The following is a 14,991-nucleotide window of genomic DNA, read 5'->3' on the forward strand; positions in this document are numbered from 1 at the left end:
TGCTAAAGATCAGCCTGCAGGAAACCTACATTGAGATAATAGAGCAAGGATACTTTAAAATGCAAGTCACCTTGGTTCAAAGGCCAGTTTTTGCCTTATTGTTAGTTGACATTTGTAAGACGTTTGACTATAAGTATGCATATCAAACAAAAAACAAAATACTTAACAATAAAAAGAATAAAATAATAAAAGTATAAAACTAAAAATATAAGACACTGTTTATGGATGTTTCTTCCAGAGGTACGTACTGTTGATTACCGAAAAAGGAATGGGCATAGACATACCTACATTAAGATGACAAAGCCTTGTACCTTTAAAGAATTGCAGAGTGAATTACAAACTTAATACATAGAAACAACGACATAAACACAACATACAACAATCCTTAACAAATGCACAACAATCCTTAACAAACGCTTATACAGAAGTATTAGTATAAAACTTGCTTATATACATACCAATAAAAGTAACACAATAAAATGGGTTAGCATAAATTAGCATAAACTTTATTTGCATGTACAAAGCAGTATCCGGAATTTCGGTTGAAATAAAAGGCCTATACCCGACACCATCATATTTTTTTGTTTTGTTTTGGGTTTAACGCCGTTTTTCAACAGTGTTTCAGTCATATAACGGCGAGCAGTTAACCTAACCAGTGTTCCTGGATTCTGTACCAGTACAAACCTGTTCTCCGCAAGTAACTGCCAACTTCCCCACATGAATCTGAGGTGGAGGACTTATGATTTCAGACACAATGTCGTTTATCAAATAGTCACGGAGAACATACGCCCCGCTTTCAAGAGGATCGAACTCACGACCCCGCGATCCGTAGACCGACGCTCTACCTATACTGAGCTAAGCGGGCGGGCGCCACCATCATATGAAATAAATGTGGCAAATTAAATGCCTACAATATAATAAATCAATATTTTAAATAAGAGGAAAAAAATAAAATTATTACACACGAAAAAGGTAACTTTCTTTCTGGTGCATTCATCAAACTGAAAACGAAAGGAATTTTCCACGTGATGTCCGACACACATTGCTTTCTTTTCTGCTCTTTGATTTCTTTCCTGCTTTTTTCTAGTGAAACTTAATTTTCTCGTTTGTGTTGTTAATCCGATGACAGTATTATTGGCCGGATCAGACATCAAAAATAAGAATTTGAAATTTGCAAATCGAAAGGAAAAAATCTTCATTTACGAATACACTGCACTCACAAAAAGCCATCGCAAATATCTGTGGTCACGGAGAATAATGTAAATAAAAGTAATAATCTTTAGGGAACTTACAATGTATGCGAGTTCATGAATGGGAAAAATGAATTGCGTGCACAAATGCAAAGATATTTTAGAAGGTATTGTGGATAGTGGTGGTCAGAAAGAATAGAATGTACAATCAGGAAATATGGAAACGAACATGCATAACAGCATCCTGTACATTAAGGTTATCTCAACCCTATTGTCCGATGTAAGTGCTCAAAGCCTAACATAGTACGCTCAAACAGGCTGTATATACAGGTTCAAAGCCCTGGTTTATGTTGCCATCACTTATTACTTCATACATACTAGGCAATAACATCTAAAAAGCCTGTACTAGCAAATATGGTAACTTATGTTAGATTATTAATCACTTTCTATGCAATTCATGCGAAGTTGAAGTACATGGTATTTCTGCTCAGAGGGTCTAATAATCCAATTGATACTCATTTAATAAAGACAGTATTATCTTAATAATTTTGTACTGATTTATCAATAATGAATGCGCTGCTGTGAATAATCAAAATATTTTTTTTCTGCCATATTAAAGTGTGCAATGTTAGTCAACGCTAAGAAAACACAGCTTATACATTCAGCAACATTTCGTTTTAAAGTACTAAAAAAGCAGTTTCATTAACGATAATCAAAATACATGTGTATCTTTTCTAAAACACTTTGAACTAACATCCGCTAAATTTCAGTTTCAGTAACGTAGTACATGTAGTGTTAACTATTATCGTCTTGCAGAAAAGCAATGTGACAAAACAGAACGGGAATTAGAGGTAAAAAAACTGGTATTTATGGAAAAACACATCAATTTTACATTTTTATAAAATTAATGTCTAGCATGAAAATCAGTCCATAGTTTTAACAGATTCTTTAAAGATGTCTTTAGCTCACCTTATTACTTTTCTCACTTATAATGTTTATTGGTTATATAGCTTAAAACTCTGGTGATTCAAACTTCTAAAATGTACAATTGCGTCTTATCATTTTTCGTTAAGCATCGCCATATCGTTTCGGCCAGTATAGAACTGAATTACAAAAAAGAGGGCCATGAAGGCCCTGTATCGCTCACTTGACCTAAACATCATCAAGAGTAACATTCTGACAAAGTTTCATTAAGATATGGTCATAAATGTGGCCTCTACAGTGTTAACTAGCTATTCCTTTGATTTGACCCCATGACCTAGCTAGCTTTTGACCCGACATGACCAAGATTCAAACTTGTCTCAAAAATCATCAAGTTTAACATTCTGACCAAGTTTCATGAAGATACAGTTATAAATATGGCCTCTAGAGTGTTAACAAGCTTTTCCTTTGATTTGACCTGGTGGCCTAGTTTTTAACTCCACCTAACCCAGATTTAAATTTGAGCTATAAATCATCAAGTTTAACATTTTGACTAAGTTTCAAGATATGGCCATACATGTGGCCTCTACAGTGTAAACTAGCTTTTCCTTTGATTTGACCTAGTTTTTAATTCTACATGACCCAGATTCAAAATGGACCTCAAGATCATCAATACTAACATTCTGACCAAGTTTCATGAAGATACAGTTATAAATGCGGCCTCTAGAGTGTTAACAAGCTTTTCCTTTGATTTGACCTGGTGGCCTGTTCTTGACCCAATATCAAATTCGTCCAAGACTTTATTGAGGATAATACTCTGATCAAGTTTCATTAAAATTGGGCCAAAATTGTGACCACTAGAGTGTGAACAAGCTTTTCCTTTGATTTGACCCGGTGACCTAGTTTTTGACCTTAGATGACCCAATATCAAACACCTCCAAGATTTTATTAAGGGTAACATTCTGACCAAGTTTCATTAAGATTGGGCCGAAATTGTGACATCTAGAGTGTTAACAAGCTTTTCCTTTGATTTAACCTGGTGACCTAGTTTTTAACCCCAGATGACCCAATATCAAATTCCTCCAAGATAATATTAAGGGTAACATTCTGACCAAGTTTCATTAAGATTTGGCCAAAATTGTGACCTCTAGAGTGTTAACAAGCTTTTCCTTTGATTTGACCTGGTGACCTAGTTTTTGACCCCAGATAACCCAATATCAAACTTGTGCAAGATTTTATTGAGGGTATCATTCTGACCAATTTTCATTAAGATTGGGCCAAAAATGTGACCTCTAGAGTGTTTACAATCAAATTGTTGACGACGGACGGACGGACGACGGACACAGGGCGATCAGTAAAGCTCACCTTTGAGCACTTCGTGCTCAGGTGAGCTGAAAACTAATTGTGCATTTTCAAACAATACTTAATTAAATAGTTCTTTTGCCAGTTTCCTATTCTCTTTCCTAATACAAGTATAGATAGCCTTCATTGTTGTTCCCCTTGCAAATCTGTGTTCCGGTGGAAACCGTCCGGAAGTGACCAATTTGGGCAGCAAATAAAAAAACTCTGGTATCCCGTGTGTCATCAGTCCTGACACTTTCATACGACCATTATAACCGCTTGCTACCAATGCTGGGGCACCTGATACCCCTTGTTCCATGAAACTGTCAATAGTAAATATCCTTGGATCATTCAAATTACCAAAGCCAATATCCACTATACTTGGATTTTGCCCTGTTCCTTTCAATATTCTTTTGTGATAATCGCTGTTTGTTTTAAACCATTGTTGAGCTTGCAATATCCTCGGCGAATTGGCTTCTATAAGATGACAACAAGGGTCCAAAGTCTTCTTATGCTGGCCTGGGTGTCCGTAGCCAATAATCGAAAGCCTTATTCCACCTAATTCATCACAGTTAAGCTTACTAAGCTCAAGTCCTTTTGGGAGCCTTTTCGGCTTGGAAACTTCTAATACAGCAAAATCTAATTCTTCATCATAGAATACTAGACGTTTAAATGTAAATATTACGTCATGATGAGTACATGGAGATTCGTTGAAGTTCACAAAAGTTTTCTTATTCTCAAACCGGTAGTTTCCTAGAGAAAAAGGCACAAGAAGGAAATATAGCCTGGTTTAATTAAATATATTGCTTTGAAGCATGAAGAATCATTACAATATCTAAAAACATCTGTTGCATGTATTTCTCTTGTAAAAGTTTCTTAAATGATTTATTTCTGGAACGTCATGGACGTGTTCTTCCCTGCCTACACATATTAGTGTACAAATAGCTGAAATTCGCAATGTAAATGTTCGCAATAATCAATATTAAGTATCGGGGCCTCCGTGGCCGAGTGGTTAAGGTCGCTGACTTCAAATCGATTGCCCCTCATCGATGTGGGTTCGAGCCTCACTATGAGCGTTGAATTCTTCGTTTGAGGAATGTCGGAGGTTTCACCCAGCTGCCCGCTCGTGATGAAATGGCGTCTTCCTCCACCATCAAAGCTGGAAAGTCGTCATATGACCTATAATTGTGTCGGTGACGACGTTAAACCCAACAAAACAGAATAGTATCGAAAAAAACAATTACGAAAAAAGGGATGTCAGTCAGTATGTGCATTTCCATGTCATTATTATTATCATTATTATACCAGATTTATATAGCGCCCTTTTCATGATCAATTTCACGTTCAAAGGCGCTTTTGCCGTGTTGAGCGACCTGTGAAGTTTCTACCTTTTTCTATTTTACATAGTATAGTTCAATGCAGCCACACAGGGCGCATAATTCATCCTCTACTAGTACAGAGCAATCTGACCAGAGGGACAGAGTGAGACAAAGCCCCCACGACAGAGAGATCAGAAATCAGATACAGGCTTGTCCGGCTAACTTAGCCTAGCTCGTTGCGAATAGACAGCCTGGTTCTTTAACGTGCCCAGTGTATAGCACTGATACACGCAAGGATTGCCTGGGTTCCTGACCAGTACACCTCTAGTTGGGCGGGACCCAGAAAAGCGTTTCTGAAAATTCTCGAGTAGTTGCCGGGGATCGAACCCCGACCTCAGGATTGGAAGGCCAGTGTGCAAACCACTGAGCTATTCGTCCACCCATAGAGGCATCTGATGTCTTTCTCTATCTTAAAGTCTGAAAATTCGTTATACATGTATTGCGATTTACATGAAAAGCAAAGAAACAAAGAAAACATTTTGATTACCTTAAGTCTGCTGGCGGCAGTTACCTTTGCGACCAATGCAGACCAAGACGAGCATGCACGCCCCAGGCAGGCTGATCTTGGTGTTCACTATTCGCTATTCAGTCAGTAAATTTTCGATGAACCCCTTTTGAATAATAAGTGGTACTGACCACATTGAATGATGGACCAGTCCATTTAAGAAATTTTGCAGAGTAAAGGTTAAAATACGAATCATCTGTACCTGGAATCCGTTTTATAATATGGTATGCAGTCATCACATACTTATCACCAACCCTGAACACCGTCCCAACAGGATCTCCACACGAAACAAGTGCTCCAACAGACTTCATTTTCATTGACAATCCTTTTACAGCGCTTTGTGTCAGATTATCGTCAAATGGCTTTTGGTACTGATTACTTTGGCTTGATTTTCTTCTTGTTTGTAACTTCTTTGGTTGCTTTTCATTTCCTGAATAATTCAATAGTTATCATGGATTTCCGTACAGTAAGTCGATTTCATTTTATTTGTAAACTTAGAAGAAACATAGTAATCTAATAGAACTGTTTTTTTTTATTGCGCAACATAATACAAAACGAAATTACTGTCTACGTTTCTTACCTTTAGTGTATATTTTTTCTTTTCTGTCTCTGTTTTGTGTTTTTTTAATTTGTTTTTGTTTTTGAGAAACTTCTCCATCAGACGATGAAGAATCTTTTGATGAAGAGCTTTCGCTCTCAATATCTTCTCCATCAGACGATGAAGAATCTTTTGATGAAGAGCTTTCGCTCTCAATATCTTCCTTTTTCACTCTTTTTTTAATTTTCCTGTTTTACGTGGCTGTTCTTCATCAGACGACGAAGAATCTTCTGAGGAAGAATTTTCGCTTTCAGTATCTTCCTTTTTCTTTCTCCCTTTCCTAGTTTTCTTAGCACCTTTACGCCTTTTACATGGCACTACAGATGAGGAACTGTCACTGTCCTCACTTATCATTCTTTTGTTGAAAATCGAAAAAAAAGGGTTCGGTTTATTTTTATGCACTTCTTCTGTATCAATATTCTTTTTTCTCTTTACTTAATTCACCTTTGATTTCTTTTCATTTTCTTCATTCCGATTCTTGCTTTTCCTTTTTCATGTTTATTTTAGTAAGAAAGGTTTCTAAGAAATCCCCCATTCATTGTGCTGTTTTTCAAAAGGCTTGTTTGGACCTTTTCGCTGTAAGGTATAAAAGAATAAGATACTTCAATCCTTCGTCTGTCTGTAAGAGAAAATATGTGTTAAACATGATGCTAAACGTATTTGAACAACCGTCATAAAATTGTATGAAAAGTTTATTCGATACTAGGAGTTGTGAACCTGAGTTTATGTTTTTAGCTCATCTGAGCACAATGTGCTCAAGGTGAACTGTTGTGGTAATCACTCTGTAGTAAGTCGTCCACAGCTTTTAGAGGTCACAGTTTTAGCCCAATCATAACAAAACTTATAATGTTTCTGTGAACAAAAATCTCGACAGAGTTTAAATCATGGCTCAAACACTACGTGACTAGGAAAAATCAAAGAAAACACTTGTTTACACTCTACATGCCATTTTTCTACTTGGTCTATGTGAGGCTTGGTAAGAATGTTTCTCATTATAAAATCTAAACAAAGTTTCAAAACGGATTATGTAGGGTCAAGAATTAATGACACTTGATCAAATCACATGGAAAAATTGGTAAAACAATAATGGCCATAATTTCCATGCGATTTTTATAAAACCAGGTTAGAATTTTTGACTCTAAATCTAGATCTAGTTTGAAAGTGTATAATCCAGGATAAACGAAATGATGTCACGAAATAATATCATAGCAAAAAACGAAACAAAAAAAAACAAAAAACAAAAACAAAAACAACAAAAAAAAAAACAGCAAACAAACTGTAGAGGATTTTTTTTCTATTGGATCTTTATAAAACTGGGTCAGAATGGCTGCCTTTATTTACTGTAGATTAGTTTTGAAACCGAAATATCAGGGGTTAGAAACTAAATCACAACGTAAAATATTACAAAGAAAAGCCATCGGCATGCAAACTCGTCTACCTGTTCTATATGAAACATAATCATAATGAATGTTTCATTCAAATCTAGGTCAAGTTTGAAACTTGCTCATCTAGGTATGATTTAAAAGCTCACTGATAGAAAAAAAAATCTTCACATTATAGATTCCATGATTTCAACATGAAACTTAACCAGAGTATTTGAATTTAAAATATAAAACAAATTTAAAATTAGATAGGTGATAATGTAAAACTAGGTAACCTGGTCAAATCGTAGGAATTCTTTGCTAACACTCTTAAAGGCCATATTTTCCAACTGATCTATACAAAAATGGTCAGAATGTTTATCTTTATATAGCATCTAGGTCAAACTAGAATACCCGCCATCTGGGATCAAAAACTAGGCCATGAGGTTGGACCATAGAAAAACCTTCTCAACACTATAAAGACAATACTTTCTATTTGATGTCTTATTATGGAACTTAGTCAGAATAAGTCTACATCATTTTAAATATCGGGTTATCTGGGATAAAAAAAAACTAGGTCACTATTTCAAATCAGAGACAAAATTTGTTAACAATTTAGAGACCATGTTTTACCTGATCTATAATAACAAAATAGTCAATATTTGTCTATATCTAAAATCTAGGTTAAGTTTGAAATGTGTTATCTGGGGTCAAACAAATTACTGAAAAACCTTAACTCGAGAGACCATATTTTCTAGCTGATCCGTATGAAATATGATTAGATGTTATCTCATACAATCTAAGTCAAGTTCTTAACTTATAAAAAGGGATACAAAGTTAACTGTGTCAAATAATGTAAACAAGATGGTCTTGATGACCCTGAATCTCTCACCTGAGTAATATGAGCCACATGTTTAAAATGGCACACTGATGCTAAAATATCAGAAAGTAGGTCAGTAGGTCACATTCATGGTCACTGAAAGTCTGTTTTAAGATTTGTGTACAAAACTGTACATGTCATGCAAATTTCAAGGCTGTATCTTAAAAAAAACCCCAAGAAAGTAGGTCAGTAAGTCAAGATCACAGTCAAGTGACCCCAAATTGCTTTGGGTCATCAGGTAATTGTAATTAAACAGTCTAGGAAATGTAATCTGATAAGTTTTGAAGTATATATTCCCATATAACTCATATAACATGTGACCCCAAAGGCTGGGCCTCTTTTCAAACCAGGGGCATAATTTGAACACACTTGTTAGAGATCCACTAGGCAATGCTACATATCAAATATCAAATATCAAAGGCCTAGGCCTTGAACTTTCAGACAAGAAATTCTTATTTTTTCCCCTATATAAGTCTATGTTAAATTTGGGGCCCCCGAGGCAGGACCTCTTTTCACCCCCGGGCATAATTTGAACAATTTTGGTAGAGGACCACAAGGCAATGCTAGATACTAAATATCGAAAGCCTAGGCCTTGAAGTTTCAGGCAAGAATATTTTTAAAGTTTTTTACTATATAAGTCTATATAAAACTTGAGACCCCCAATTTTGGTAAAGAAGCACAAGGCAATGCTGAATTATGAAAGCGCCTTTGAACGTGAAATTGATCATGAAAAGGGCGCTATATAAATCTGGTATAATAATGCTTCATACTAAATATCAAAGGCCTAGGTCTTGTGGTTTTAGACAAGAAGATTTTTAAAGTTTTTTCCCATATAAGTTTATGTAAAACTTGTGACCCCCGGGGCGGGGCCTCTTTTCACCCCAGGGGTACAATTCGAACAATCTTCATAGAGGATCATTAGGTGATGTCACATGCCAAATATCAAGGCTCTATGCCTTGCGATTTTGGACAAGAAGATTTTTAAAGATTTTTTCTTTCGGTTGCCATGGCAACCAGAGTTCTGCATGAAATTCAATTCTTTGAACAATTTTGAAAGGGGGCCACCCAAGGACTATTCCTGTGAAGTTCAAGAAGAAACTTTTTTAGAAATTGTTGACGGACGCATGACGCTCGCCGCACGACTGACGACGGACGACGGACATTGAATGGTCACATAAGCTCACCATGAGCCTTTGGCTCAGGTGAGCTAAAAATAGTTAAAACTCTAGATGAAACATTTTCAACGTGTTTGTCATAAAAACCTGTCAGGATGTTTTCTTTATAAAATTTTCGTCAGTTTGAAACGGAGTTATCTGATGTCCAAAGCAAGGTCACTTGCCAAATCACAGAAAAACCTTGTTGACATTGTAGAGGCTATGACTTGCCCTAGTGGGTCATTTCTACACAAGATGACCCAGTTTCAAACGTGCCCTTAATCACACCCGTTAACCGGTTCCGAGCAAAACAGTTCGTGGCGGACAAAACAGTTCACCGATATTTTTACCGGCATCTGCATTGAGGTAAGTATTCTCCATCCAAGAATCGGTTGATGCAAAATATGTAAAAGATTTTTATTTCCGTAAAAAGTAGCATGGACGAAGAACATGCCATTTGCTTCCCGTTTAAAAGTAACCTATATTTAGTAAGTTATGGCGAGTTAAAAATGTGATTTTGTTGAAAGAATGTTGAAATGAAAGTTTAACGCGGTATATTTAATTCACTTTTCAACTAATGGCTATTGTATTAACGTCAACCTGTAAAATAATGTTTGCCCTGAATATTGTCCAAGTTTTAAGCGATAAAACACAATATTCAACGAGTTATAGACATTCAAACATGACATGGCCGAAAAAAAGTGTGGCGGCATTGCACAGCTCAAAATTATTTGTGTGGCGAGCAAGAGCAGTCCCGTGTCTTTTTTTATTTTACTCTAATAATAAATGGTCTAAATAGTGATATCAAGCTCGTAACTCTTAAAACATAACGTTTTTAATCAGACAACAGCAATTTACACAAACTTTTATTAACAAATAGGTGTAAAGCATAAGTAATCACAAAACCGCCTAACAATGTAATATACTATCAACACGTCTTCCTACATTTTTCGGCGACGCCGTCTAAATTCGTTTTCGTTACCTATGCCACGTGACTTCAGTTTGCAAATCAAACTACTTGATAACGCATTATAGATAATTTATCAAAATGGAAGATTTATGCAACACTCTGCCTGATTGGACGAGAGTGTCAATTTCTTTCACTCTGTTGATTGTGCTACGCTGAGTGAAATGTAGACAAAGCGTTTATCCTAAACGACGCTGTTCACAGTTTTAAAGCTAACTTTGGCTCAGTATATTTAGCAAGAATATTGATATATCTCAAAATGATAAGTAAGTTTAATAAATATGATAAAAACCTGTTCAATACCAACATATATCAAATTAAAGAAAGAGCTGAATACGGTCTGCGTATCACTTGAATAAGGGTGTGATAAGAGTCTTTTATGTAGAGAAGTGCTTTTTAAAAGATTTTCCTTGTTACAATTGTCGTCTGTATATGAAAAGGTTTCTTGCTTTTGTGACTTATTCAGGTTGCATATTAAAATGACTACTTGTTTGCTTTGATATATTTGTTATAAATTATTTAACTGATTTATTATATAGAGATAGTACTTAAAATTTTAAATTATGAAAAACAATTAAAAAATTAACGTTGATTGCTTATATATAAAATTTAAGACCGAATAAAATACTCAAGTCTTGCTCTGTCCATTTTCAAGCATGTTATTGATGATTTTCTGAAACGTCTTACTTAATTTCCATGTACTCGCTCTTGTAGATAGTCCTACCTATCTAGCCATTGATAAATATTTAATCCCCAATTATAACTAGATTATTGCAGGAAAAACGTATGTCAATGCAAAAACATTGTCAAATACATGCATATTGTATGATATCACAAAATGTTTTAAGACTCATAAAATAAATTCAGATCCACTATTTAAGCTGAAATTTAGATATAATGTTATTTATACCATATCACACATTATATATAAAAACAAGAAAAAACTCTTCATTATTTACCATGAAAAGGACATTTAAATGAAATGACTTAACACTAAGTTTTTAGCCATAGAGTTACTGCATTCTGCCTTTTAATTTTTGTCATACAGGTGCAAATGTAAATGCAAGGTAGGATTATTATTTGGGTAATTGATTGATCTCTAGTACTATGTCTATATTATATATGAATATTTTCTTTAGTATGGTATGCAAATATTGAACTCAGTTGAAATCTGTTTTATTATATATTTGCTATATAATGACTGGATCTCGTTACACTGAAATGAAGGTACGCTGCATACAGTTTATCTATGTGATATGACTATGGTCAAACTTTGCTTATGAAACAGAAATATTGAAATAATTACAAATGTATGTTTTGCTTGACCTTCACTTTTTTATAGGTGTGACGTCATTGTCCAAAGATTCATGAATAGCGAATATGCTATTTGTTATAGCGGGATCAGTTGGCCCATTTTAGAAAGAAATAAAAATAATAAATAAAAAAATCCTTTAATTGATTTTTTCTCATGTATTCTAATCAAACTTGATTTGTAGCATCTTTATTAGGCCCGCAGCCAACTTTGTTCAGCTGGGACATTTGTCCCCTTTTAGGGGCTGCTAGATCTAAAACTAGAATTGCCTTTATACAGCGTCTCATGAACGGCTTGGTGGATCTTTGTCATACTTGGTCTGGAGCATCATTATAAGGTCCTCTTCCAAATTTATTTATATAGGAACTTGGGCCCTATTAGGGACCACTATAGCTAAAAGTAGATATGCCTTTCTTCGCATTAACCACTAAAATGTAATGGATTTTTATCAAACTCGATGTGTAACAATATCGTAAGGTCTCCTGCTATTTTGTTACAAAGGGGATAGGGACCAATTTAGCTAAAAATCTAAACACGTTTAATGACCTCTTCTCATGAACCGCTTCATGAATCTTCATCAAACTACTGCTGTAATTATTCGTCTAAGGATAAACGAAACAAAATTGCAACCCTACGAAACCTTTGCGAAAAATTAAAAGAGAACCATTTAAATTGTTAAAGTGCGGTGTTTAGTTTTGCAATTTGAAAACTGTTAGATGAAAGATGAATGTTAGATGAAAAATTCATAAACTTCTTTCCTTATTACAATTCGCCGACCATCATTTTTAAAGATATTTCTTGTTGAATTATGGTTACAGTGTTACGGTAGTTTGATTTGATGCCTTCCAGTTTAGGAACGTTCCCCTTCAGTTATTATATCATTTGTAATATTTCTTTCAGGATCACAATGCATATGTACCTGTGCTACTACTGCAATACAACAGCTGACGTTTATAGGCACTTAACCTCTGTAATAGCCATAGGTTTGACACGTTAAAGTACAAACAACTTGAGCTTGACTGACTGACAGAAAAGCCGATTCAAAAAGGAGTTGAATTATGTCCAGAATATATGCACGTGTTGAAGAGATTAAAGAAGAACATGTACAGACAGAACTTATGAAAGATTTAAGAAATGAAGTAAATGAAACGATCAGAGTAATTGGTGACAGAATAAAAAAATTGAGGGAGTCTATTGTATCATTAAATCGCGGCATTGAAAAATTTAATAAGCTGGGAAATATCGAAGGTAAACAGAGGACGAAATCATGATTTGCACCAGTGATCGTTCGCTTGAATGAAATTTCTTGGCTTTAAAGTGCCTATAAACGTCAGCTGTTGTATTGCAGTAGTAGCACAGGTACATATGCATTGTGATCCTGAAATAACACAAATGATATAATAACTTAAGTGGAACGTTCCTAAACGGGAAGGCATCACATCAAACTACCGTACCACTGTAACTGTAATTAAAAAATGTAGGAAGAAGTGTTGATGATATATTACATTGTTAGGCGGTTGTATGATTAATTATGCTTTTACTTACATCTATCTGTTAATACAAGCTAGTGTAAATTGCCGTTGTCTGATTAAAAACGTTATTTTTTTAAGAGTTACGAGCTTGATATCACTATTAAGATCACTTATTAATGTAAAATAAAAAAGACACAGGACTGCTCTTGTCCGCCACACAAATAATTTTGAGTTGTGCAATGCCGCCACATTTTTTTTCGACCATGTCATGTTTGAATGTCTATAACTCGTTGAATATTGCGTTTTGTCGCTAAAAACTTGGACAATATTCAGAGCAAACATCATTTTAAAAGTTGGCGTTAATAAATTAAATATACCGCGATAAACTTTTGTTTCAACAGTTTTTCAACAAAATCACACCTTTAACTCGCCATAACTTACTAAATATAGGTTACTTTTAAACGGGAAGCACACGGCATGTTCTTCGTTCATGCTACTTTTTACAGAAATAAAAATCTTTTACATGTTTTGCACCAACCGATTCTTGGATGGAGAATACTTACCCCAATGCAGATGCCGGAAAAAATATCGGTGAACTGTTTTGTCCGCCACGAACTGTTTTGCTCGGAACCGGTTAACGGGTGTGTTAATTTCATAAAGAGAAACAGTAGAAAATATGGCCTATGTAGTGTAAACAAAGTTATTCTATTACTTGACTTAGTGACCTACATTTTGATTCAATCTCGTCCGAAAAACATGCTGAGCATTTTTGTGTGTGTAAAATTACGACTGGGCAAGAATTACGACCTCTAGAGATTTAGAAGTGAAATAATTTACATTGGACGACGACGATGTGCTTAGGGCCATCAAACTAAGCCACCCGGAACACTTTTGTCTCAGGTACACAACTTCTAATGTTGAATAGCATTTCAGTTATGACGGCTGGCGATAATTAAATTATCTTGAGATGGCCCCTTGAAATATCGTCACACTCCCCTTCGTTTAACTGCAGATGTTTAATAAAAACTGTCTGAAATGGTACTTATTTTTAGTCTCCGCGAAAGAAAAAGGCAAAGAAAAAATACATAAATGGATATCTAATCTGTGTTCATCAGATAAGCTCTGTTACACAATATAATACATTCAGTGAATTAAAACGTATATATATGGCCTATATATGGCCTTCGTTTCTAGTAATTACCTGTAGCTCATGCTACTTAATCATGTCAGTCAAATTTGGCAACGTTTGAATACAAGTTTAAGTTAATACTATTAAAATTTTACAATAAAACATTTTTTCAGGACTATAAAAAGACACTTACATAATGCGGGTTTGGTTTCCTTTCAATGACGAACGATTTATTTTCGTTTATCAACTCATCTACCCATGTACCCTAGATTAAGGTAATCGGTAAATGTAAATGTAATCTGTCATTTATTTATTGGACCAACATTTTGACCATTCTCATATACAGTATTTTAAATTTATTGTCACCAATAGATTAAAAAAAGAAACAATTAGCGATGCCGATTAAAGACCTATCTATTTTAAGCGCCGGTGGACCTATGTGTTGCCGATATACAACTCATTGAAATACTAGTAGTTACATATAGCAGACAAGTCGTTGACAATCTAGAATACGGTTTTGTAAATCCCTACTGCACCTGAACAGATGTTTTCCAATACTTCACTGGACGTCTACAATGAAAATGCAAGAGATACAGATGTCTCTTTATAAAACACCTGTTAAACTTTTTATGTATATATTTATCCCATAAGTAAGTATCATTATTCAGATATAGTAGACATATAATCAATAAATGATATGTCAATAAATAATAGAACATGCGTGTGTATATATGTTTTTCAGTTAATCAGCTATTGCTTAGCTGACGTATATTGTTGTTATT

General features: G+C 34.9%; 1 protein-coding gene across 1 annotated transcript; it reads right to left on the minus strand.

Moving 5' to 3' along the window:
- Window positions 1-1,298: 1,298 nt before the first annotated feature.
- LOC123550361 (uncharacterized) lies at window positions 1,299-6,484 on the minus strand. The gene is made up of 3 exons (XM_053544936.1): window positions 5,917-6,484; window positions 5,539-5,766; window positions 1,299-4,205 (listed from the first exon to the last, which is right to left on the minus strand). Exons 2-3 carry the CDS (start codon window positions 5,651-5,653, stop codon window positions 3,535-3,537), a joined length of 786 nt encoding a protein of 261 aa, XP_053400911.1. The 5' UTR covers window positions 5,654-5,766; window positions 5,917-6,484; the 3' UTR covers window positions 1,299-3,534.
- Window positions 6,485-14,991: the final 8,507 nt, after the last annotated feature.

This window comes from Mercenaria mercenaria, chromosome 6 (genome assembly GCF_021730395.1).
Source record: "Mercenaria mercenaria strain notata chromosome 6, MADL_Memer_1, whole genome shotgun sequence".
Taxonomy (NCBI): Eukaryota; Metazoa; Mollusca; class Bivalvia; order Venerida; family Veneridae; genus Mercenaria; species Mercenaria mercenaria.